Here is a 25,970-nt window from a genome sequence, read left to right on the forward strand (position 1 = left end):
TTGCTTTTACTATTGCTCACATAAGATTTATATAACATAGAGCCTTGTATAAAACACCGGCATAAAGCCTGCTAGGCACAAAGCCCGATACATTTCACCGGCACAAAGCCTGCTAGACATAAAGTCTGAAGTAATTCATCGGCATCAAGCCTGCTAGACATAAAGTCTGAAACATTTCATCGGCATCAAGCCTCTTAGACGTAAAGTCTGAAACATCTTATTTTCAAACTATATATATTATATAAAATCCATGCATAGAGATTCAGCTCAAAATTCATAACTTATATTTTTAAAACACATGGATATATAAATCTCCATCACCAAATCTAACTTGATAATTCAATACTTCAACCAAAACATATTTATATATATATAACCTCATACTTTTGATTCTACTACTAATATAGTAAGATTGAACTTATAATATACTATGTGCCTTTAGCATTCGAACATATTAAAATAATCTAAGCTAATAATTTCATACCATTTATTCAATACAAAACTTATACATTTGCATATACGTTCACATTTGATTTCATGTATACATATATAATTCCAAACCTAATTTCAATTCAAGAAATTATACATGTACATTTATACATATTCGAATCTACCATATAAATATATAAATTCATACTCAATTTCAAAACAAGAACTTATACATATATATATGACATATCTAAATTCAATACACAACACATATATGTGTATTTGTATGCTTGTTCGAATCTATATATATACAATTATAACATACATATATCACAAATCAAATCCAAGAGTTTATATATAAATATACTTATATAATCATTCGAACCTTATATATATACATATATCTTATCCATATCTTTGATTAATCTAATAATTTATACATGTATATACTTAGATCCGGTTATACTTTAACTAAATTTAAAGGTTTATATAAGTATAAACCTATATACATATATTCGAACATTAATAATACATGTATACCATTCATACTTTATTTTATTTCAATCAATATGCTTTTAAATTAAAGTTCAACAAAAATACAATACATTTACATACCTATATACCGATTTAATAACATTAAATAACTAATAGACTTACCTCGGATATCAGTGGACACAATCGACTACTCGACTACTTTCGTTTTCCCCCGATCCAATTCCGTTTTCTTCATTTCTTGATCTAAACATATTCAAATTTAACCTTTTTATTCATCAAAACAATCAATTAAATCCAAAAATACATAAATATACAAATTACTATTTTGCCCCTAACATTTTACACTTTTTGCAATTTAGTCCTTTTTGCACCAAAACACAAAATACACAAAATTTGCCGACACTATGCTAGGGCTGAATGTTCCTTGTCTTCATAAAAGTCCACACATTTCATTTATTTCACACTTTAGTTCCTCAAAAATTTATTTTCACAATTTAACTCTAATTACTCAAATTCACTAAAAATTCAAAGACAAAACATGTTAATCTAACACATATATTTCATATTTCATCAATTAACATCACAAAACTCAAACATTCATCAATGACACATTTCAAAATCATCAACAATTCACAAAATTAATACATGGGTTTTGAAGTATTCGAAGCAACGATCTCAAAAACGTAAAAGTTATCAAAAATCGAACAAAGAACTAACCTTAAATTTAAGCACAACAATGGCCGAACCTAGCTAGCTTTCTTCCTTTTTTTTCTTTTGTTCAAATTCGGCTAGAAAAGATGATAAAAATGGCTTTTTTGTGTGTTTTATTTAGCATATATTATCATTTATTTTAGTTTACTAAAATAACCTTTAATAATTAATAAACAAAACATATATAATAAGGTTATATTAGTCCTTTGCCACACACTATCTATGTTTTAGTCTAATTGCATCATAAATCCCCCATTTTAAAAAGACAACAACAATTAGGTACTTTTAGATTTAACCCCTAAATTTTCATTTTACGCAATTAAACCCTTTTTATCGAATTGAACCTTCAAATGATTAAATTTCCAGACGAATTTTTCACACCTATAACTTAACATATAATAAACACTAAAAATAATATTAAAGTTTTTTTTGACTCGAATTTGTGGTCTCGAAACCACTATTCCGATTAGGGTCAAAATCGGGTTGTTACAGGTTTCTTGTAATTTTAGTCAATATACATGTATTGCATTTTTCAATATTATTATTAAAAATAGGAATTAAATCTAACTCATACATGTCATTCAATTTTCTATAATTCAAATGACCTAATCTATAAAGCCACAAACAAAAAGATTCAACAATATAAGTAGAAATAGTATTTTTATTCTTATTAATAATATTGAGTTTGAACTTACTCTCATACATATACCCTTTCCCTACAAAAATTCATCCCTTAGACAAAATAAACTTATCTGCCTCAAAAACAAGTTTGAAACCAAACTTATTCAATAGACTTCCAGACACTAAATTCTTCCTAACTTCTGGTACATAATATACATCATTTAAGGTTAAAGCCTTTCCAGAAGTGAATTGTAGTTCAACAGACCATTTGCCTTTGATTGCTGCAGTGGAAGAATTTCCCATTACAAGACATTGTCATTTTCACATTGTGTGAACTTTGAGAACATGCTTTTGTCTTTGCACACTTGTTTGGTTGCTCTGGTATCAATCCACCATGTATTATCATCTTGTGCCATATTAATTTCAGATATCATTGCAATGAACTTTTCGTTATTATTAGCCTTAGAAGATGATTTCTTCTTTAAAAATCGACATTCATTCTTGAAATGTCTCGGTTTACCACAATGATAGCATGAGCCCTTTTGTTTCTTTTTGAACTTAGGTGCTCTATCAATCTGTTTGAACTTTCTCTTGAATGATTTAGTAGTCTGTACTTCCTCCATAACATGCACTTTGGCATTTTCAGAATTTAGGTTCTGATCTTGCTTTCGATATTATTCTTCAATACGAAAATGATTTGCAAAGCCTCAAGAGATATTTCCTCTTTCTTATGTTTTAGACTTCTTTTAAAGTCTTTCCAAGATGGAGGAAGTTTGTCTATTATGAAGGATACAACAATCAATTCATCCATTTTCATATCATATTGCTTGAATTGATTCAACATTTTTTCAATATCACGAAATTGTTCCATAATAGAACAACCATCAACCATTTGATAATTATTGAAACAACTGATAAAAAATTTCTCACTTGTAACATCTTTGGTCATGTATCTTGTCTCCAATTTGTCTCATAATTCTTTAGCGATGACCTCGTTTTGGTAGGTGTCAAACAAACCATCAGATAAACCATTCAATATATGGCCCATGCACATGTAATCAACATTGTCCTATTTTTGTCTTTCTCAGGTTGCAGCAACAGATTCGTTATCATTCTCTTCAGGTCTTGGAGTATCCAAAACATAAGCAATCTTTAACGTTGATAATAAGAAGCGCATCTTTTTCTTCCATCATCGAAAAGTGCCACCATCAAACCGATCAAGTTTGACAAAGTTGGAAGCCAACTCCCTTAGTGTTCCACTTTCATGTGTTGTGGTAATCATCATGAAATATAACCTTAAAATTGTTAGTATAGATCTCCGAAGAAGAAAATCTCAAACACACGAACGGAACTTGAACAGAAAAAGAAATAGGACAAGGCTCCAAGGTATGTATCAAGTCACTATCTTTAAGGTTATATTCTCCCCTACCTATCTTCGCTGTGCAAATGAATTCCAAGCAAATTAACCTTGAGGATACAATGAAGCCAATGACTATTTGCATTTTGCACTGACGAGAATAGTCCACTACACACTGAGCAATGTATAATAAGAAACTCAATTTCTACAAAGGATTTCTGCAGTAATACTTTATAGAATAATCTAATAATATTAGAAAATGAAGGAAGGAAAGAAAGAATATTAGAATTTGTTGGTGTGATTTCCAAATGAAATTCATTCCTATTTATAAGAATTTTCATGTCTCTTCATAGAGACATCTTTCAATAGGTGTCTTTCTGAATAATAATGTCTTTAAAATAAACACATAATTATCAATTTGATATTATAACTATTCAAATAATATTATTTAAATAGTTATAATTCTTTTTCAAAAAATCAAATAATATAACTTTTGGTTAATTACACTCATTCATTTATAGTTATTGGAACACTATAAATATTTGGAAATATTCCAACAGAGATCATGCCCATCACAAGGACTTAGGTGTGAGTATTGAATTTGGGTATGTATAAATTTTTCTAAGCTTTTCCGGTAAAAGTATCATGGAGGCCTTGTATTAGAAGTCAGATTGCATTTTGTTCTCTCTACTCAAAGAAATCGGCAAGTTAGTCCCTATATGTTAGTTTAAAGAGTAAATTGGTCACTAATATTAAAAATTTCATCCATTTGTATTATTAAAAATTGGCATGGTTGACGGAATAACTATTCTGAGATATGTGGCGTGTCATGTGTACCTCATGCGACATATAGGAACCAATTTCTAACAATAGAAATTGATAGAATTTTTAAGAGAAATACCATTTTACTCGTTGACCTAACATATAAAATTAATTTATCCATTTTTTAAATAAAGAGAACAACATGTAACCCGATTTCTAATAGAGGAAATTCTATAATTTTTTTAGGAAGGTTTTAGGCAACTCAAACAGCATATCCTTCTACTATATCTAAATTTGAAAACCTTGAATGCAAAGTATAAATGATGTTCAAATGTCAAAGCAGCAGTGGACAAATCAATATTTAGCCGTAACACCACAATTGCGTCCACTTAACCATTTTGCTTTATAATCTGAGTATGATGCAGAAATTAAGTATTGATGAAATCATTTGAAAGCTCCTCTTTGCCTTATTACTTCTGTGATTTTGCACTTCCGCTTTACCAATTATTTTGTGTTAACGGATAACAATGATTTTCCTTTCTTTTTTTCCTCATAATTTAACTCAATATTTGTTACAACATTTTTAAAGGTTAAAGTACCAATAAGGCCTTCCCTTATTCGCTATGGTGAGTCTTCAACTCAAGTTCGAGTATTACCATATGTAATTGTAATATGTAAGCCTTTTTGGTTAGGTTCGGTTATTTTTTATTCTTCATCCGTTGTGCTTTGTACTAGAGGTGCTCATGGGTCGGGCTGGATCGGGCCCATAAAAAATTTTTGGCCCGGGTCCTAGGCCCGGGCCCGGCCCGGCCCAAAATATGGGCCTAAGATTTGTCCCGGCCCGGCCCAGGAAAAAAATCATAAACCCGGGCCCGTCCCGGCCCATTTTTATTTTAAAAATTTTTAAAAATTAAAAAAAGTATTTTAAAAATATTTTAAAATTAAAAAAATTAAAAAAAGTATTTTAAAAATATTTTAAAATTAAAAAAAAATTAAAAAGTATGTAAAAAATATTTTAAAATTAAAAAAAATAAATATATTTATTATATCGGGCCGGGCCGAGCCGAAAAAGTGGTGCTCGAGGCCTGGCCCGTTTTCTAAACGGGCCTCGTTTTTTTGCCCAAGGTCATATTTCGAGCCTATATTTTTACCCAAACCCTCCCATATTTCGGGCGGGCCGTCGGGCCGGGCCGAGCTGCCCGGCCCATGAGCACCTCTACTTTGTACTGAGTTGATTCTATGTATGCCATTGTAGCGTTTAATATTAATAATTAACTTTTATCAAATCAACTCTAGAATCAAATTAAACATTAAAAAGTAACATTGTTATCTTCATGTACCAAAATTTGTAACTTCTGTCAAATACATGTATCACATTGGACCAAAAAAATCACCTAGATACAACATTAAAAAAATGTCAAACTCAAGTACCAAATTATGCATTAAGCTTTAAAATCTTTTTGTTAAATTCATTGGTGTAATATTTTGAAATTAAAAAATATATACTCACTTGGTGTTCGTGTAACAAAATGATGACATTGTAAAAATATGTATATAACAAAAAAATTTAATGATACTAACAGTTGAACTTACATTTTTAAATATGAAAAATAAAGAGACTAAATTTCTTGAAATAAAAGTGTACGAATTAAATTTAAAATATATAAAAAAGTAGAATAGCTTAAATTATATTTTAACCTTTTAAAATTATTTAAAATATTTTATTAATTACATGTGAAAAATCATAACTAATTCAAAACTTGTAATGAATTAGTTGTGTATATTAATAATTAAAATTTCCAATTAGTTAATAACCAAAAATTGTGAAATATTAACTATATCTTTTTCTAAGCTAAAAAATTTATTGAAAACCAAAAAAACTCAACATTAACATCTTAGTCACTAAATTTAATTCGGTCAAAAAATTGATTTTTAAAATTTTTTATTAATGGTTAATTCGATTAAAAATAAATAATTAATAGAATTAATTGATTAATTAAAATTATTAATAATAAAATATTATAAGCCAAATATATTAAATAGGTACAATATATTATGTAAGCTCAAAATATAAAAAATTAAAGTATGAGCTTAAAATTAAGTGGATTTATACAAATTAATATAGTGGGTTTAAAATTATAAAAGATTTATATATTTTTAAATAGAAAAATAAATAAAATAATAAAAGAAAGAAGCCTTAATTTTTTTTCTTCCCATCATCAAACTCAAGACAAAGTCTGGGTGGGCGTCGCTTAACACCATACCATCTTATATTCTTCTTTACTTCTTCGATTTTCTTTTCATTTTCAAACCTTTTTATCTTCATTTCATCATTCATGTCTCAAATTTTCTTGTTTTTAACGTAGTGTTTGTTATGATGATTTTAAATTAGTGTTGCTATTGTGTTATTTGTTGTTTTTGCTTCTTCTTTTTTAAATTAAAAGTAAATAAAAATAATAATGTAATGATATTTTTTTTATGTTTCAAACTTATTTGAACAAAACAAAAAAAAAACATGTAAAAATTTCAGTTAATTTCATTAATTGCCCGAATTAATCAAAATTATTTCGATCGATTAAAAAATTTTAAAAATATTTCAGTTCATTTAACGGTTAAGACTTTTATGGTTTTGATTAATTTAGTTAATGATAATTCAGTTTGGGTATTAACCGAACCAACCGTTTGAACACCCTTAATAAAATATAAAAAAATTAGGGTAAATTATATAAATGGTCACTAAACTATTTTTTGTGCTTTATTTTGGTCACTGATCTTTTAATTTTTCAATTTAGCTACTAAACTATTCAAAATTATTTTTTTTAGTCACTGGACGCTAACATAGATTTCATTTTATTGGTCTAATAACGAATTTAGCCCTATAATGTTTAAACATTATATCAATTTTATCCTAAATATAAAAAATTCAACAAATTTAGCTTTCAATGTTTACAAATTTTATCATTTTAATTCAAAATTTAAAAAACAATCAATAAATTTAGCCCTCAACATTTACAAAATAAAAATTTTAAATTTTTAAAAATTTTGTTTTGTTGATATGAAAAAGGTTACATTTGCAAAATTTAAATTTAAACCTTTTCTCCTTTTTAACAAAAAAAATTTTAAACATTTTCTTAATACATGTAAAATAAATCATGTATTTGAGAGTGCAAAGCAATTACTTTTCCTCTAAACTGATTGAACCTTTTCTTGCCAACGATTTGTCGAGCAACCACCCCAATGGGAATAAACTGGCTTTTCATTAATGTTCTTCATCATGAGTTGTGCTTTAATAGTCTTTCCAACTCCAACATGACTTATGCCTCCTTTGGTTTGGCGATTAATGCCAGTTTGTCTAAAAAATTCCTACCAACCTCATTGATGTAGTATTTGGATAACATTGATTTCAATTACATTGGCAGGCTTTAAATTGACTAGAGCTTTTACCTCCGTTCAACACAATAAAGCAGAAAATATTTGTAACTAACAAAATGCCCATACTGTTATGAATATCTTATTAAGTGGATGTTCATCATGATCAAGATGAAGTTTTGATGTACTTTAAATTCTAATAGTTATTAGAATTAGATATCTACTTCTTTTATACTTCTTATGCCCATAAATAGAAACTCTGATAAAGCATTGTAAATCATCCCTTTGATCAATAAAGTACATTCTTTATTACTTTCATATTTTCTTTATTCTTTATTCTCTCCGTCTCTCTTTATTTTATAACACGTTATCAACACGATCATTCTCTATTTTTTCAAAATCTTTCGAAGTCATCTCACAAATCAAATTTCTTTTCACCTTAAACTTTCTCCCTTACAACTTCATCTTCAGGATGTTGAAAGATTCAATCTCATAATAGATTGTGGTTCTTATTCCCGATCTTTCATTTATAATTGTACAAGCACTGGTAAAGAACAGATTTGTCAAGGTGATGACGATGATGTTAAAGATCTTCAGGTATATTTTACTATATTTTATTTATTATATCATGTTTATTATAATTGGAGACTGTTCATGACAATATGAATAGATAGATTTTGATTTGAAATCCACGCATGTTTGCGATGGTGATTATGAAATAAAGCATCTATTGGGACGTTTATAAGTTCGTCCTAGTAAATTTATTGCATTCCCCGAAGTGAATGTAAATATAAAGAAAATAAAAGATATACTCATGGACCACTAAAAGTGAGAATATAGTAATAAATAAGAGAACAATGAGAGTTCTCAAGATAACTTTTCAAAGGGTAAAGATAACTTATGTTATCAATGTGATATGAAAGATTATTGGCCACATATGTGGCGTATGCCGAAATATTTTGTTTCTGTTGATATTCTTTGAGGAACGATATGAAAATCTAGTAATGAATTCTATCATTACAGATAGAAAATATTTATCTTGTTTGGTATTGAAACCAACAAATATTATTCCAATATTTGATAGTACAAAATTAGTTGAAAGCTCCAGAAGAGTTAACATATCACTATCTAAAAAGCACAAAATTTGTGATGGTTAATACATTACTTTTAAAAGTTACTTGTAATGGATCTCATATTGAGATTGTGAATGAGGGAAATATTATATTTCATATGAATAAAAAAGGGGATTGAGTTATTAATTTATATTTATTTTATAATCTTTGTGATATTCTTTTGTCATCATCCCTATTAAAGAGTTGAAAACAAAATATTTGACTGTGAAAGATATACTTATGAGCAATAGAATATGATAATTCTATCTAAAGCTTATTATGGTTGGATGCACCTAAAGTTGCAAGTTCTTTTTTAAACTGTGAGTATAACTCTACAGTATTCAGAATAAGTTCTCAATTAAAATTACGTGATAAAATATTACCGATGAGAACTTGTAAGAGAGAAAACTTATGTATGAAAAATCATTGGTTATGTACTTATTGTACATCTAGAAAATAAGATCCACTTTCAAAGTTCGCTATTAATAGATTTTTGGGCATTTGAAGATTTTGGCATATTCTCTGAAGCGAATACTGCATATAATTATTTGGAAATTATATTTATTGACTTGGTGGCATTATAAACTTCACATTGATTTAGACATTTCCAGTAGAAAATGTAGCAATAGTACTTATATGTGGATACAGATTAAAAGGAATGATAATAAAATTATCAATTTGTTACAAGTTAGTACAATTGAAACACATGTTAAAGTAAACCAGAAGTTTACTAATACAAATGTGTTTACTACTTGGCGTGACTAGTTAGACCATCCTGGATCGTATATGAAGCGAAAATTAATTGAGAATTCATATGGATATCCATTAAAGAACCAGAAGATTCTTTAATTTTTAAAAAAATTCTCATATATTGTTTGTTCTCAATGAAATTTGATTATCAGAAACTCACTGCTAAAGTTGAGATTTAATGTCTTGCATTTCTGAAACAAATATGGGCCCATTCATCCACCATGTGGATGGTTTTGATATTATATGATTTTGGTAAATGCATCTACAAAATAATCACATGCGTTATCAACTCGCAACCTATCGTTTGCGAGATTGCCTGTTTAAATGATTAATTTCAAATTATGCAACTAAAACAATTCATCTTGCTAATGTTGGTGAGTTTACATCCCAAGTTTTCAATGATTATTGCATGTAAATTGGGATAAAAGTTGAACATCTTGTAGCTCATGTTCACACATAAAATTATTTAGCTGAATTGTTTATCAAATGCCTCCAACTAATAGCTAGATAATTACTTATGAGAAAATAAAAAAACATTTCTATTTCAGCATGAGATTGTATTGATTTACATGTTGTACGCATCAAACTAATAAATTATAAATACTCCTCATTACAATTGATTTTTGGTCAAGAGCCAAATATTTCCCATCTTACAATTTTTTGGATGTGTGGTATATGTTCCAACTGCTCCACCACAACGCACAAAGATGGGTCATTATAAATGATTGGGAATCTATATTTATATGAGTCTCCTTATAATATTTTTTGAGCTATTAATTCGATATTTAGTTATGAAAAGAGTTGTCAGCTTTCCCAACATTAGGGGGAGAGAATAAAAAGCTGGATTAATAAAGTATTTGAAATGAATTATCAATGTCTAAGATCCTCGTACAAAGCAATGTGAATCAGAAGTTCAACAGATAATTCATTTTACAAATCAACTGCCAGATTCATTTAATCTCACATACCAGCTAAAAATGCTCCAATACGAATTGATTCCTAATAGGGCAAACTATTAATGCAAAAGAAATTAATCCATGCGTGAAGCGTGGAAGACCGATCAGTTCCAAAGATAAAAATCCTCGTAAAAGTAAAGGAGCAAACATTCAAGATGGTCATATAGTGGAGGCAGGGGTTCCTGAAGAGACCCATGACATAACTAATTATAAAACTCAAGAAGAGATTTAGGTACCTAAAAGTGAAAATGGAAATGATAAAAATAAAGAGATCTCGATAAGTTACGTCAATATGAAAAAAAGATGGAACCGAAAAAAAAAAGTTGTCGAAAACAATTTTGCTTATAATATTGCTATTAAAATAATAAAAGAAAATGAGGATCTTGAGCCTAAATCTACTAAGGAATGTAAAAATAGAAAAGATTGGCCAAAACGGAAAGATGCAATTCAAGCAAAACCGAGTTCACTTTCTAAATGTGAAGTTTTTGGACCTGTAGCCCAAAAACCTAAAGGTGTAAAAGCCGGTAGGATATAAATGGGTATTTGTGTGGAAACAAAATAAAATTGATGAAGTCATAAGATATAAAGCTCGTCTTGTAGCACAAGGATTTTCGCAAAGGCCCGACATTGATTATGAAGAGACATATTCTCCTGTAGTGGATGCAGTCACGTTTAGATATCTTATTAGTCTGGCAGTATGTGAAAAACTTGACATGCATCTAATGGATGTTGTTACATCCTATTTATATGGTACACTTGATAGTGAAATTTATATGAAAATCCCTGAAGGATTTAAAATCCTGGAAATATATAAAGTTTCTTGAGAAAATTACTTGATCAGTTTAAAGAAAAGTTTATATGGAATAAAACAATCTAGACGTATGTGGTACAATCTTCTTAATAAATACTTGTTAAAAGAAGGTTACAAAAATGATCCAATTTGTCCATGTGTCTTTATAAAAAGGTTTGGATCAAATTTTGTGATAATTGTTGTTTATGTTGATGGTCTAAATATTATCGGAACTCCTGAAGAGTTTCAAAATACAATAAATTGTTTAAAGAAATAATTTGAGATGAAATATCTTGGAAAAATAAAGTTTTATCTTGGATTACAAATCGAGCATTTAAAAGATGAAATTCATGTTCATTAATCAACTTTCATGGAAAAGATATTAAAGAAATTTTACATGGATAAAGCACACCCATTAAGTACTCCAATAGTTGGACGATCATTAGATGTGAATAAAGATCAATTTCGTCCTCGCGAGAATGATGAAAATTTTCTTGGTCCTGAAATGCCATATCTAAATGTCATAGGGGCATTGATGTATCTTGCAAACAACACAAGACCTGATATAACTTTTGTTGTAAACTTGTTAGCAAGATTTAGTTCTTTTCCAACATGTAGACATTGGAATGGAATTAAACATGTAGTTAGATATTTCAGAGGGACCATTGATATGGGGCTATTTATTCAAATGATTCAAAATCCCTATTAGTTAGCTATGCTGATGCTGGATACTTATTAGATCCACATAAAGGTTGATCTCAAATAGGGTATTTATTTATATGTGGGGGTACTGTTATATCATGGCATCAACAAAGAAAACATTACTTACCGCTTCTTCAATCATGCAGAAATAATTGCAATGCATGAGGCAAGTCGAGAGTGTGTTTGGCTAAGGTTATTGACCCAACATATCCAGAAGATATGTAATTTTCCTTTACAAGAAAAGATGTCAACTATCTTATATGAAGATAATGCAGCATGTATAGCTCAATTGAAGGGTGGTTACATCAAAGGTGATAGAACGAAACATATTTCATCAAAATTATTATTCACCCACGATCTTGAGAAAAGAGGTGATATAAATGTTCAATAAATTCGTTCTAGTGATAATTTAGCAGATCTTTTTACTAAGGCATTGCCAACTTCAACATTTGAAAGACTACTAGATAATATTGGAATGCGTCGACTCAAAGATGTAATGTAATGTTGCCATCAAGGGGAGTCTAAAAATAAGTTGTACTCTTTTCCTTTAACCAAGGTTTTGTCCCATTGGGTTTTCCTGGTAAAGGTTTTTAACGAGGCAGATTGTAATAGAAGATTGTGTACTATTTTTCCTTCATTAGGTTTTTTATCCACAGGGTTTTTCCTAATAAAGTTTTAACGAGGCACATTATCTACCAATAGACATCCAAGGAGGAGTGTTATGAATATCTTATTAAGTGGATGTCCATCATGATCAAGATAAAGTTTTGATGTACTTTAAATTCTAATAGTTATTAGAATTAGATATCTACTTCTTTTATACTTCTTATGCCTATAAATAGAGACTCTGATGAAGCATTGTAATTCATCCATTTGATCAATAAAGTACATTCTTTATTACTTTCATATTTTCTTTGTTCTTTATTCTCTCCGTCTCTCTTTATTTTATAAGACATACTTTTATTTTTTATTTTTATTTTTATTTTATTTTTTTTATCCTTGAAAGTTAAACTAATATCTATCCCAATCCTTTTTATTTCAGATTTGGAACCTAAACACTCATTATTCTTGGTTTCTCCTTACTTTTTTGCTCATTTTTAAAATAATATCTATCCCAATCTTATTTGTTTTCAGATTTGGAACCTAAATACTCATTATTCTTGGTTTCTCCTTACTTTTTTGCTCATTTCTTAGTTATGGCTAGTACTTGTTTCATTGCCTAAAGGTTAGTTTTTCATATATTTGTGTTTATTAGATAACATTTGAGTATTATGGTGTTCTTCCAACTTGTGTTTTGTTCTTGTTGAATTTTCCTTTGGGTACTAATTGAGAGCATTTTTCTGTTGTGTGTTTGATGTATCTCACTACATATGGTTGCTAATTTTTTTGATAAACACTCATTGCTATCAAGTTTCAACCTATAATATATCCTTAACTCTTACTAGGATGCTAGTGTCACGGGTCACGGATCAAATTCTGTGATCATTGCGCACAAAACATCCCATTGAGGTCAATTGATTAAATGAGGCTCGTTTGACTCACTTGAACTAGCTCGATTTGTAAAACACATGGAGGAGCCTATCTACTTGAAGCATTGGTGGTCCAGTGAAATACTCCAGCAAAACTAGAGTTACCAAGGTAATTATTATAAATCCTAAAGGATAAAGATATACAGAGTTTAAATCCCTTAGGACTCTCAATTTGTAAATATGTACAAATCTCAACTATTGATATAACTCAATTTGTACCATTGGATCTAGAGGAGCTCAACTATGAATAGAGGTCTTCCCCCTTATTTGTAATCATTCAATTGTAATCCTTCAAAGTAATTGAGATACTTTGAGAGCATTTAATCAAACACCTTGTATGCGATATTTTTCTGTGACTTTTTGTTCGTTTATGGCTTCTTTCTCTTTCGAGTTTGTTTTCAATTTATTTCGATGCCTTAGAGAATTTGTAAATATACACAAATCTCAACTATTGATATAACTCAATTTGTACCGTTGGATCTAGAGGAGCTCAACTATGAATAGAGGTCTTCCCCCTTATTTGTAATCATTCAATTGTAATCCTTCAAAGTAATGGAGATACTTTGAGAAAATTTACTCAAACACCTTGTATGCGCTATTTTTCTGTGACTTTTTGTTCGTTCATGGCTTCTTTCTCTTTCGAGTTTGTTTTCAATTTATTTTGATGCCTTAGAAAATTTTCTATTGAGAATTTTCACTTTGCTAAGAGTAAGGTTGACTTAGACAGATTTGAACCCAAGAATTCACCTAAAGCAGCTCGAATTGTGAGAATACAGTTCTAGCCCCATGATAGTTGGTATTCGAGCCAGTGTTTGAAGGCGCCAATTAAGATGAAAAAAGGAGTAGAAGAACAGGTTTAGTCGATGGAGACCTATGAGAGGGCTAGGAAAACTAGCCGATCGAGAGAAATGCTATCGGCTTTGGAAGGTCGAGTGGTCAATCTCGAGGAGTCCATTGGGGATATGAGGAAGACATTAGAGGTAGTTAAGGGACACACCGATAAGTTGGACTTGATGAAAGAACAACTCAGGGACTATGTGGTGGAGGCTCTTAATGCCAATTCGGATGTGATGAAAGAGGCCCTCAATGTTGCTAGGGGTGATTAGATAGAGAAAAATAAAATTCTCGAAGTCATGGTAACAACTTTGAAGGAACATGTTACGGAGCTCTAGTGGGAGCTCACTATCTATAAAGTTGCTCTAGGTAATGGGATGTTGGCTTCAGTTCCTAAGCAGTGTAACATAGATGTTCCTAAATTGAAAGAGTTTAAAGGGATGAGTTTCGTAAGGGATGTGACTATTTTCTCTAGGGGATGGATATTGAGGTTAATGTCACTAAGATAAACACTGCTGCAGCTTATTTTTCTGATGTCGCTCTCATATGGTGGTGTCGCAGGTCTACAAATGAAAAACGAGGTGGTACCATGATTAGGACTTGGAAGGAGTTCTAGAAATAACTAAAAAAAGGTTTTACCCTCAATATGTTGAGGAGGAGGCTCGGGATAAGTTGCACCGACTTACACAACAAGGTACTGTTCAGGAGTATGTTAGAGACTTCAGTAAGTTGATGCTTCAAATCTCTTACCTGAGTGAGAAAGAAGCATTCTACTACTTTAAAGATAGGTTGAAACCTTGGGCAAAGCAAGATTTGCGTCAACAATGTATCACTAAGGTTACTGTAGCCATGGTCAAGGTAGAGTCCTTTTTCGAGCTTGGTCCAAGGAAAGACAAGTTTAAGTCTTCTAGCCCAAAGAGACGAGCAATGGTACGGGAGAACATGAGAAAGTGGAACAAGTTAAAGATGGCAATGGTAAGAATAGTGGCAATGAGAAACCACCTAATGGGAAGTGGAAACCCAACAACAAGCCAAAAGGGTCAGTAAAATGTTTCATTTGTGATGGTCTACATATAGTGAGGGATTGTCTAAAGAAATCTGCACTTTCTACCATTAAAGGGGATGATGAGCTAGGTAAAGCAATGATGAGACTTGGTTCAATCGTGCATTCTATCAAAGCTAAGAAGGTTAGAGAGAATGAGAAGAAGTCAATAAAGTACTTATGTTGTGGTCCGCATAGGATATGAGACTGTTTAGAGCGATTTCAGATGTCCATTATCAATAAAGAAGATTAAGCAAAGCCTGTTGAGGATAAGGTATTGAAACTTGGATCAATGATACTCAATTCTGCTAAGGCGAAGAGGGACCGCAAGCAGAAAGGGTTGATGTATGTGGACATTAACATCGCGGTTAAAAAAAGAGTGTTCTTGTTGATACATAGGCATTAGGCTTGTTCATATTAGAGAAAGTCGTGGGTAAACTTGGTCTCTCGATTAGCAAATCAACCAAGAATATCAATACCATAAATTTCAATAAGGTCCCCAACTGTGAGAGTAGCATAAGGAATTGAGCTACAGATAGGTCAGTGGAAAGGCAAGGAAAATTTTGAGGTAATTCACTTGGATGATTATGATTTTGTTCTTGGCTTGAATTTCCTAGATAATATTAATGCTCTGTTGCTTCCTTTTACTGATTTTTTATGCATCTTGGATACTCGACAATAATAATGCGTTGTGTTAGTGAGTCTAGACATGAGAGATGGAACCAAGATATTATCGACAATCCAGCTAGCTAAGGATGTTTCATGTGGTGCTAATATTGACTTGGTAGACCAAAGTACTACAAAGACCCCCTTGAAAATGCTAGAGGGGAAAAATACTGATATGAAACATGTTGGTGTATCAGTAGCGCTACCACATATGAGAGATATGGGTTGTACATCGATTTTGTGGGAAAAGTGGTGATACAAACTAGACAGTTGAATCGAGTAAATGTTATGAGCGAGGTACATATCAAACACTTATCTAGTGTTTTATATTATGACTTGTCGCTGGCTTGGCAAAGACGCAAGGGCCCTTTCAGAGTTTTAAAGCGGGTAAGTCGAGGGGCTTACAAACCAGAGTTAGCGGCAATACTTAAGGTTAACTCGGTGTTCAATGTGGGTGCTCCATAACCTATTTGTGAGGATCAAGAGGATCCCGAGTGAGGCAAGTCACAATGGGGGTAAGTAAGAGCGGTGACCTCTTGCAATCAAGATGTATAAGGGAAATACAATTCAACTTAGACGACGATGGAGACATAAGTCGATGCAAATGTTCTGGGGGGTAGAACTATCCGACAGAGAGGCTAGTTGGGCATCGATAGAGGCATCAAGAGAGTTCTAAGACGAGTTGAACTAGTGTCATTCCGAGGACGCGATGAGGGCGTCACAAGAATGGGTGGGGGAAAATGTCACGAGCCGTGGATTAAAACCTGTAACCATTGCACACAAAACGTCCCATGGAGGTCAACTGATTAAATGAGGCTTATTTGACCCACTTGAACTAGCTCGATTCATGAACACATGGAGAAACCCGTCTACTTGAAGCCTTGGTGGTCCAGTGAAATAGTCCAGTAAAACTATAGTTACCAAAATAATGATTGTAAATCCTAAGGGGTGAAGATGTATAGAGTATAAATTCCTTAGGACTCTTATTTTGTAGATATGCATAAATCTCAACCATTGATGTAACTTGATTTGTACCATTGGATCTGGGGGAGCTCAACTATAAATAGAGCTCCCTCATTTTAGTTATATGAGACTTTTCTAATCTTTTAAGATTATATATACCAAATATATATATATAGTAATAAATGAAGGATCACAAAGGATCCTTAAAGGAAAACTAACTCAATAACTAAAATGGTCGTCCATAGTGTTCCTTGCCATGCAATTAGCCACCATATTATCTTGAGGATGGGGTATCAAAACAAAGAACTTGCATTATCAATGTCAGAAGAGTCGAGGAGCATATTAATATAGTTGGTTGTCAGTCTAAATTCACCTATTTAAACACTTTAAGTCCCAAGCAATAGTGAGACCGTGTTAAATTGAGAACACCAGCAGTTATAGTTTTGTGATAGTTATATTCTGTTTATACTCAGTTTCTGGTTCAAGTAAAAGAAATCCAACAAAACAAAAAGGTAGCACCAACAAAAATCTTAAAATAGTTGCTTGATACTCGCATTGAAAATTTTCCAATTGATCAGTTTTCTCTTAGACGTTCGGCACACAGATCTTTGAAATCTAATGCAAAATATATGTTTCAAGGGTTTGGCTTCAAATCAGAAAGTCAGACCAGAGAGAATGAGAAAATGCAAAATTTACAGCGTAGCCATTTTTGGCTTTCATTGATTTGCATAGAACATCAAAGTATAAAAGCAAACAAAAATATTCCATTTGGTGAGTTCCGTTTTCTGATGAAAGAAATAAAGAATAACCAAAAACCAACGATTTCAATCATTGGAATTTCGAGCATTGCTGTGGCAGGCCGGTGATATGATTAACCGTCACAATCTCGGTGGCATTATCGCATCGTAACACATCTTGGCCCAACTTGGCGCCTGCTGCCTTGAGTCCCTTCAATGAAACAGGTTGATTGAAAAGGTTAAGTGATGGCAGCTTGGAGGTTGGTGGCATCTTTCCATTAGGCAAAAGGGGTCTAAAATCTTCCTTCAACAATGGGACTTCAAAATCTGCCTTGTCATGCCTAACAACATTGTCCTTTGCACTGATATGGGCCCCTGGTTCCATATGGTTGGTCGAAAAGCTAGCTTGGTTGGGAAAGTTGGGATAAAGGCTAACGTATCCTCTAAGGTACATCATGTCGATGAGAAACTTTTTCCATGAAGCTTGCCATCCATTTGTTCTAGACTTTGGGATTTGAACTGGATTTGATTTGGCATCTTCAGTGAACCTCATGTTCATATACACATAGAATTCTCTCCAATGTTTGGGGAAGAAAACAGCACCCCAACTACAAGGTAGCTGGTGAAGATACGGTGTGTTCGGGTGAATGCGTTTGAAGAAGTCGGTTGGATTCCATTTCGGCCTTTCTTTCACGACTTCAACTATCCGAGGAGTATAAAGAGAGATCGATGAGAGCTCGGGAAGTGATATTTGAGGGTCATAATGGTAGGCTAAGAGAGCATATTTGATCCATAGATAGTAGTAAGGAGAGACTTCGATATCGTCCTCGAGTAGCAGGCCATAGTCATCATCTGATGTTGGATACCAACTCTCACTAACTGCTCTAATGAGGCCCCCTTGAATGATTCTCCTTCTAAGGGTTTTAGGGCCATGAGGCCATTCAAATGATTCTACAAGTTTAATAGTTGCCTCATCCACTTTACTGTCCATGTTGAAGCTGATAGGAATCTCATCTCCAATATAGTATGCATCACTCAGAGATTTAAGAAGCCTTGTTAAGGAAGAAGCACGGTTTTGAGTTATTATGTTGACGGAGACCCGCATCCGGTTCCAATCTGCAATTCACAATTGACCACTTAGATTATTGCTCAATAGGTACTATATACGGATATGGCTCTAAAGAAGAGAAGGTTGACATTCTTACTTGGCAATGCTGTTGATCTTAGATCAGCCATCCATAGAACCTTCGAGACCGAAGGCCTTGGTAAAAGTACGAGTGCAGTTCCATTTACATTCGTCTCGGTTGCCATCTTCAGAGCTTTCTTCACATTGGGATCAATGTCAGTCACAGTGATCACCACACTGGGGTTGTGAATTTTGATTAACCCTTTCATGCTAGAGTACACTGCTTGCACAACTGGGACCTCAGAGTTTGATGTTCCTGAAAGTGCTCCGATTTGCAAATCAAAAATCTTAAATCTTCGCTCTCTACAAACCAACTTTGGCCAGTTTAATGCTGCAGCAGCATCTTCACAAGGGCAGAAGCTGCCTCCAGGGACTACAATGTAAGCCTTCTTCCCGACAGTGGACCTGAACTTTTCGAGCAGCGGTGCAAGTGCCTTGACCTCATCGAGAGAGTGAGCGTATAAGAAAGCATCGATCTTTTGAGGGTACATTGCAGCCCACTGAGTTACATAACCAGCACTTAGTGCCCTCCACCATTGATCATCTCTAACTTGAACTATGTCCTTGAAAATCACCGTTGTTTCCGACACATAAGCCAGCCTGTGTTCACTATCTCCCCATGTTTCTTTGTCAGTAGGGTCAACTGGAAGAACAAATGAGCCTGCATTTCTATACTTCTGAAGTTGATAACTGCACAAGTTTACCCAAAATAAATATAACCATCAGTATCTTGAAAAAAGGAAGAAAAAGTTTATCCAATCAAAGATTAATGATTATTTATGTGTAATTTGAAAGTATGTATATAATTTAGAACAGACAAATCAATGATGCAGAAATATCAATAGTGGAAACAGGATACAGAGCATCCATTTTTAACTGGAACTAGCATATAAATATGTATACTTTTCTACAAAAGTGATTTACACTATCCAGAAAAGCTGACCAAATGGTATTAATATATTGTAGCATAAGCATAGAAGATTCTTTCATAGAATTAAATAGAGAATTAGTACCTCAAATGCTTCCTGAGTCAACTTTCAACATCATCAACTTTTAGATCAGGTTAGTTGTATGGTCAACTTTCTATTGCATTGAGCCCTTTCTCTTACATAGTTCATCAAATATTTAAGGATCCCTCTTCTATAATTATTTTTCTCTAAATGTAATTAAATTCTACTTGGTAATGACACATATATCATAGCGGGTCCTAATATTTCCGGTGTGGAACATCGATGTCTGTATGCAAATAAAACAACCATGATGATTTCTGAGAGTTTCAGTTCAAGTAAACATACCTGAGGAAAAGATCTTCACCAGTCATGAATGTGAAAGGTGTCTCAATGAAAAGTGACTTGACAAGCTCGGAAGATAAAAACCAGGAGCTAGAGAGAAAATCGACCTGCACGATTTTATCGACTGTAATATCATAGGCAGGGTCAGGCAAGTAAAGCCCTGCCTCCTTCGATCGGAATTTCCGGTAGCTCGGGAATGTGAAATCCTTTTGTCTAAAAGGCAAGATCCTTCCTATGCTACCCAAAACAGAGTTCTTGTACTTTTCAGTTCCAGCTACATGAGATAAAATCTGTAGCATTTTTTTACCAGGAATCATGTCATCGTCAAGGATATATACAAGATCAGCTTCAGTTTGTAAAGCCATTTGAAACCTGCCATAGTACTTGAAGTCATAGCTTGAACTAATGAAGCTGATCCTAGAATCGTTGTAGGTCTCGACGATTCTCTTTAGAGATTGCTCATTTGGACTTCCAAATGAAATCACCCAAACATGATGGAATGGAAGTGTCTGGTGAAGCAATGAATCAAGCTGAGCACAAAGTGTTTTTCTCTTGAAATGGTTCAAGAGCACTGTCACTTTCGGTTTGTTCGGACCGCGAATATCCCACTTGGATTTCATTGCCATTAGCTGAGCTAGAGCTTCAGTGCCAATAGTTTTGCTTTGGAAATCCAGTATTTCATCATACAACTCTCTCTTCAACTTGATCATTTGAACATCATTGGACTTCTTCTGCATGAAATCAAGCTTCTCGGTCTCACAAATTGTGGATGGTGTAATCGGAGGGATTTCAGCTCGGATGAAAGAAGCGGCCTCTTGGTAGCGCCCTAGAACATGCGGTGGGATGATGAACTGTTTCATGTTTCTTGCAATCCTTGTGGCCCAAGCAAAATCCGGTTTGGTTCTTAAGTCTACTGCTGGACTCATGTAGTACAAAAGGAATGTTGCATACACTGCAAAGGCAAACTGCAGGCAGGTAAGAGCTGTCACAAGCCGAGACGAGGCATTTTTTGGAGCCTTGGCCTTTGCCTTTCCTCCAACATAATCGCTGAGCATTCCTTCCAACATATCCCCACTTCTCATATTCGGATTCCGCACAAGTCCCATTTCATAAATTCAGATGTCGAGATATTTATACCTGAAAAATTCACAAAAACAAGGAATACCTATCAGTTTATCAGTCAAAATGTAGTTAAAACATCAACATTATTAGCACTACATTAAGCTTGACACTGACAAAAACCAAAGTTTCACAGCCGATATTTACGAATAACCAGTGCTGGCGGCGTCTCGAGGCAAATGGTTTGAAGAATTCAAGGTTGAAGATCAGAGAAATGGAAGAGACAAATTGTAGTGTTGAACAAGGTGGTGGTGGCTAAGGAGCAATGGATCCCGTGCCATTGTATATATATATGGAAAGGGTACTAAAAAAAGAAAAGAAAAGTGAAGAGGAAGCACCTCATGAGAAATGCAGCAAAGGGGTCACATGGGGCAAAACGTTTATATTAATAAAGGTAATCAACACAATATATTACGCGTTACCTTCACTACTTATCTTCTCTGATACATTTGCATTGAGACACTGGCACTTAAAAAAGCCGGTTTTAATGGCGTGGAAAAGGGCTACCCCATCGTTTTTGGCACTGCACGCCTACATAATCCCATATGCTTTCTTTTAATCAATTATTTTCCTCTTTCTCTCTCTCAAAGATTTTAATACAAAAAAGATAATATCCATGTGTATTTAAAACTTGATTTGTCAAAACTCAGTTCCCTAGAACAGGCTTACCTGTCCAATGAAGTTTACTACAAGTAATAATTAAGACAAGAAACATAAGTTGATAATAAAGACAACATGGAAGTCGTGTCGTTACCTTGTTAAAAGTTAGATGAACCAGGTCCATTTTACAAGCAAATAAGCATTTCTTGATCGGAAAATGAGGCAAAAGAACCTTAGATTCAACAAAAAACTGTTGTCAATGGCTACAAAGTTGTCGGCAAGGAGGAATATTATGCTCAAGGGAAGATTGAGTGTATATATATATAACTATGCAGGGTTGGTTGACTTTGCATGTAGAAACGTAAATGAAGATTGCAGCAAGCTCTCTCTCTTTGTTAATGGCTTTTTGCCGAACTTATATGAACGTTGAACTGGATTTGCTTGCACAAGGGAGAAGAAAATATTCAAAACAGGTTTGCTCCCTTTCTTAAGATTAACAAAACCAACGGAATCTGAAGTCTCAAAGCTCGCCTTTTCTGTTATTTTTCTACCAAGTTAATGTAGGTCACAAAAAATTATCACAAACTTGTATACTTATTTAATGTTTTTTATACAGAAACGGTAAAGAAATTTGATTCAATCAGGGGATTTTTTCCATCTATTTTTATTTTTTTAAAATTAGGTGTTAATGTCAGATACAATTCAAAGCTAAAATGTGAGAAACCACAGATACATATACATACATAGGATACCATTGCATGGAAGATTTCTTCACTGATATGAATCCATTGAACCCTTCAGCTAGGCTACAATGAAAATGTTCATCAAATCAATTGATGAAAAGGCATGAAATTTGGCAAATGGTGTTCAGACTCCTAATGTTATCCATTAAATTGTTATCTCCGCAACATTACCATTAAAATTAATAATTTTAGTAGTTGAGTAACCTAGTTAAATTATTATATGTGTAACTTATTTATATGGTAAATTTCATAATTAAAAATAAATAATATATGATAAGTAATCTAAAAATAATGGATTGACAGCATAGAGATAAATTTTTATCATATACTATCAAAGTATAATTAGAGTTAAGCTTTGTAATACGATATTTAATAAGTAATGAAGTTGCATGTCTTTAAATTAAAATTTTAGATGTTGAAAATTTTATTAAATAAAATTATTAGTAAAAAAAGTTAGATATTTAACAAACGATTAGTGATATTAATTATTTTAAAGATTAATAGTATGTGACATATAACAACGTTTATAGATTTAAAAGTTTATCAAACTTAAAAATAGTAATATAAATACATGAGTAAAAAGGTAAATGATATTAAACATAAAAATGAATAAGAATTCTATAATTACAATTTAAAATTATATACAAATACAAACTCCAATTCTTGGTGAAGTTAGATCTCATACACGTGCAAACGTGAAGAACGTCATTATTTATAAGAATTACTTTTATTTCTCCATTTCAAGTCAACACTCAACCCTCCCTTATTAGTCAAACTTGAGTAACTGCAGCACCTGATGGACAGGCAGAAAAATAAATTATTAGACATTTTAAGTGGAAAGCCGCATAACACAAGCAACGGCCTAAGCACATTTTATTGCTATTATTATATTACCTAACAAAATATAGAGGAAATATCTTAGTATTCATTTGAATCCAAATTGTGCCTTCAGTCTCCATGTGCAGCTCCCCTTCCAATAACTCTAATATGCTGTGGCTTATTTATATATTGTGGGTAATCAAGTTGAAGATTCTTGGTCTAAATATTCTTTTAAGTGGAATATTAGAAATAGTTCAATGGCATTTTGTAATATGGTCCCTAACAGTTTGACACAATCAGTTCGAGAAATTTTTTTATTAAGGGTGGATTTGGATGAACGATTAAGTGCAGTGCAATGCGTTTACCTTATTTTTTATCTCACGTTACAATATCTAATTTCACCGCTACCACAGTTAAACGCACCGTTCATCCAAACCCACTCTAAATAAAAGAAAATGAAAATGAATGAGCCGATAACATAGTTCGATCAGAATTCTTAGAAAATTTGGAAAAAAAATATAAAGATTTTTGAGTTTTTTAATTATATTTAATGTATTGATTGCATATAATTTTACATAGATTTATAATTAAATATTTTGTTAGTTTTTAAATTATGAGTAAATTTTTGTTTTTGTCGCTTAACTTAAACAAATATAATTTAACCATTAAAGCTTTTAAAATCTTTTTTTTGTCACCAGACTATGAAGTGGCACATTTTTAGTTGATATAATAACAATTTCAATCCTCAACTTTTTTTTTCAATTTGACCATGATTATATATATAAATTATAAAACAAAACTCAAAATTATTTAAAAGTAGAAAATTCTATCTAAAAATTCAAGAAAAATAAAATCTCAAAAATGTTGTTGTTAATGTATGGAAAATAAAATAAAATAAAAACTTATCATCCAATAGAATCCAATAATAAATTAAGAATAGACAAAAAAAAAAGAAGTTAAATCGTTACATGCTTCATCAGTGTTTCTCTAAACCAACTTAGTAATAACTTGAAGTCAAGTTCCATGCCATATTTTAACAAAAAAAATACAAAATATACCAAAATATTTTATTTTTCAGACTCAATTCAAATTTCCAAGTCATTTAATTTATTTTTTAAAACCTAAATTATAAAAACAAAATATATTCTATTTTTTTCTTTTCTTATAATGGAAAAAAAACTATGTAAAGAAACAGAAAAGGTAAAAATAGAGAATTAATAATTTTTCTTAATGTTTTTATTTCTTTTTCTATGTTTTTTAAAGAATGGGTATTGAATATTTCTATGCACATTGTAGAGAGAGAAAATTTAGAGGGTTTAAAAATAATTTTCCCTCATTTTCTCACTTTATATATTTTTGAAATTTTTATCTACTTTTATTTTAATTTTTTAATTTTTCTAAATTTAAAAAAATTATTTTTTATCATTTTATATATAATTAGGGTCAAATTAATAAAAAGTATAAAAATTGAGGACTAAAATTGTTATTATACCAACTAAAAAGGTGTCACTTAACAGTAGGGCTGTAAATTAATCGAGCTTGAACGAGCAAACATCTGTTCATGTTCGTTTGTTTAATGTTCACGAACATGTTCACTTAACTTAATCGAACATGTTCACGAACAATGTTAATAAATAATAAACAAACTAACAATAAATAAATGCATACACCCATATATTGTTTAGATATAAAATAGTCAAATATAAATATAAATAATTATATTATAAATGAAAAAAAATTCAAACCAAGATAATTTTATTAATATATACCAATAGAATTTTAATAAGAAAATATCATTAATAAATAAACGAGCTTATAAACGAGCCAATAAACGAGCTTGTTCGTGAACATATAAACGAACCGAATACACCTCTGTTTGTGTTCGTTTATTTATTAAACTAATATAAAAATTTTGTTCATACTCGTTTATTTAGCTTAATAAACGAACATATACAAACGGTTCACGAACAATTCATCGAACGCTCTGTTCATTTATACCCCTACTTAACAGTTGGATGACAAAATTATTTTTTTGAAAATTTTAGTGACCAAATTATAACTTTTTTTTAATTAATTAACCAAAACAAAAAAATATCCGACTAATGGTAAAATTTACCTTTTTTTTAGTTGTAGGTAAATCTTAATTGCATGCCATGTTCAAGCACTAATTGCTTAAGATCTTCGTTTCTTTTCTCAACCACTTCCAATTTAGTTAATAACAATTGTCTATATTATATTATTATAATGTCTTAGATGGAGATCAATCAAGATTTGTTTCAATTATAAATTTACCAATAACCAATTTAACTTACAAAGCAATACATATTAAAATAAACTATATAGTCACTCAATTTTAATAAATTTTTATGTTAATTATTGAAAAATA

At 31.8% G+C, this 25,970-nt stretch overlaps 1 protein-coding gene across 1 annotated transcript; it reads right to left on the reverse strand.

Moving 5' to 3' along the window:
* Positions 1–17,693: 17,693 nt before the first annotated feature.
* LOC107962770 (uncharacterized) lies at positions 17,694–21,764 on the reverse strand. Its single transcript, XM_016899279.2, has 4 exons — positions 21,540–21,764; positions 20,307–21,440; positions 19,031–19,701; positions 17,694–18,941 (listed from the first exon to the last, which is right to left on the reverse strand). The coding sequence occupies exons 2-4, from the start codon at positions 21,407–21,409 to the stop codon at positions 17,917–17,919; spliced, it is 2,799 nt and encodes a 932-aa protein (XP_016754768.2). The 5' UTR covers positions 21,410–21,440; positions 21,540–21,764; the 3' UTR covers positions 17,694–17,916.
* Positions 21,765–25,970: the final 4,206 nt, after the last annotated feature.

Source organism: Gossypium hirsutum, chromosome D08, assembly GCF_007990345.1.
Source record: "Gossypium hirsutum isolate 1008001.06 chromosome D08, Gossypium_hirsutum_v2.1, whole genome shotgun sequence".
NCBI lineage: Eukaryota > Viridiplantae > Streptophyta > Magnoliopsida > Malvales > Malvaceae > Gossypium > Gossypium hirsutum.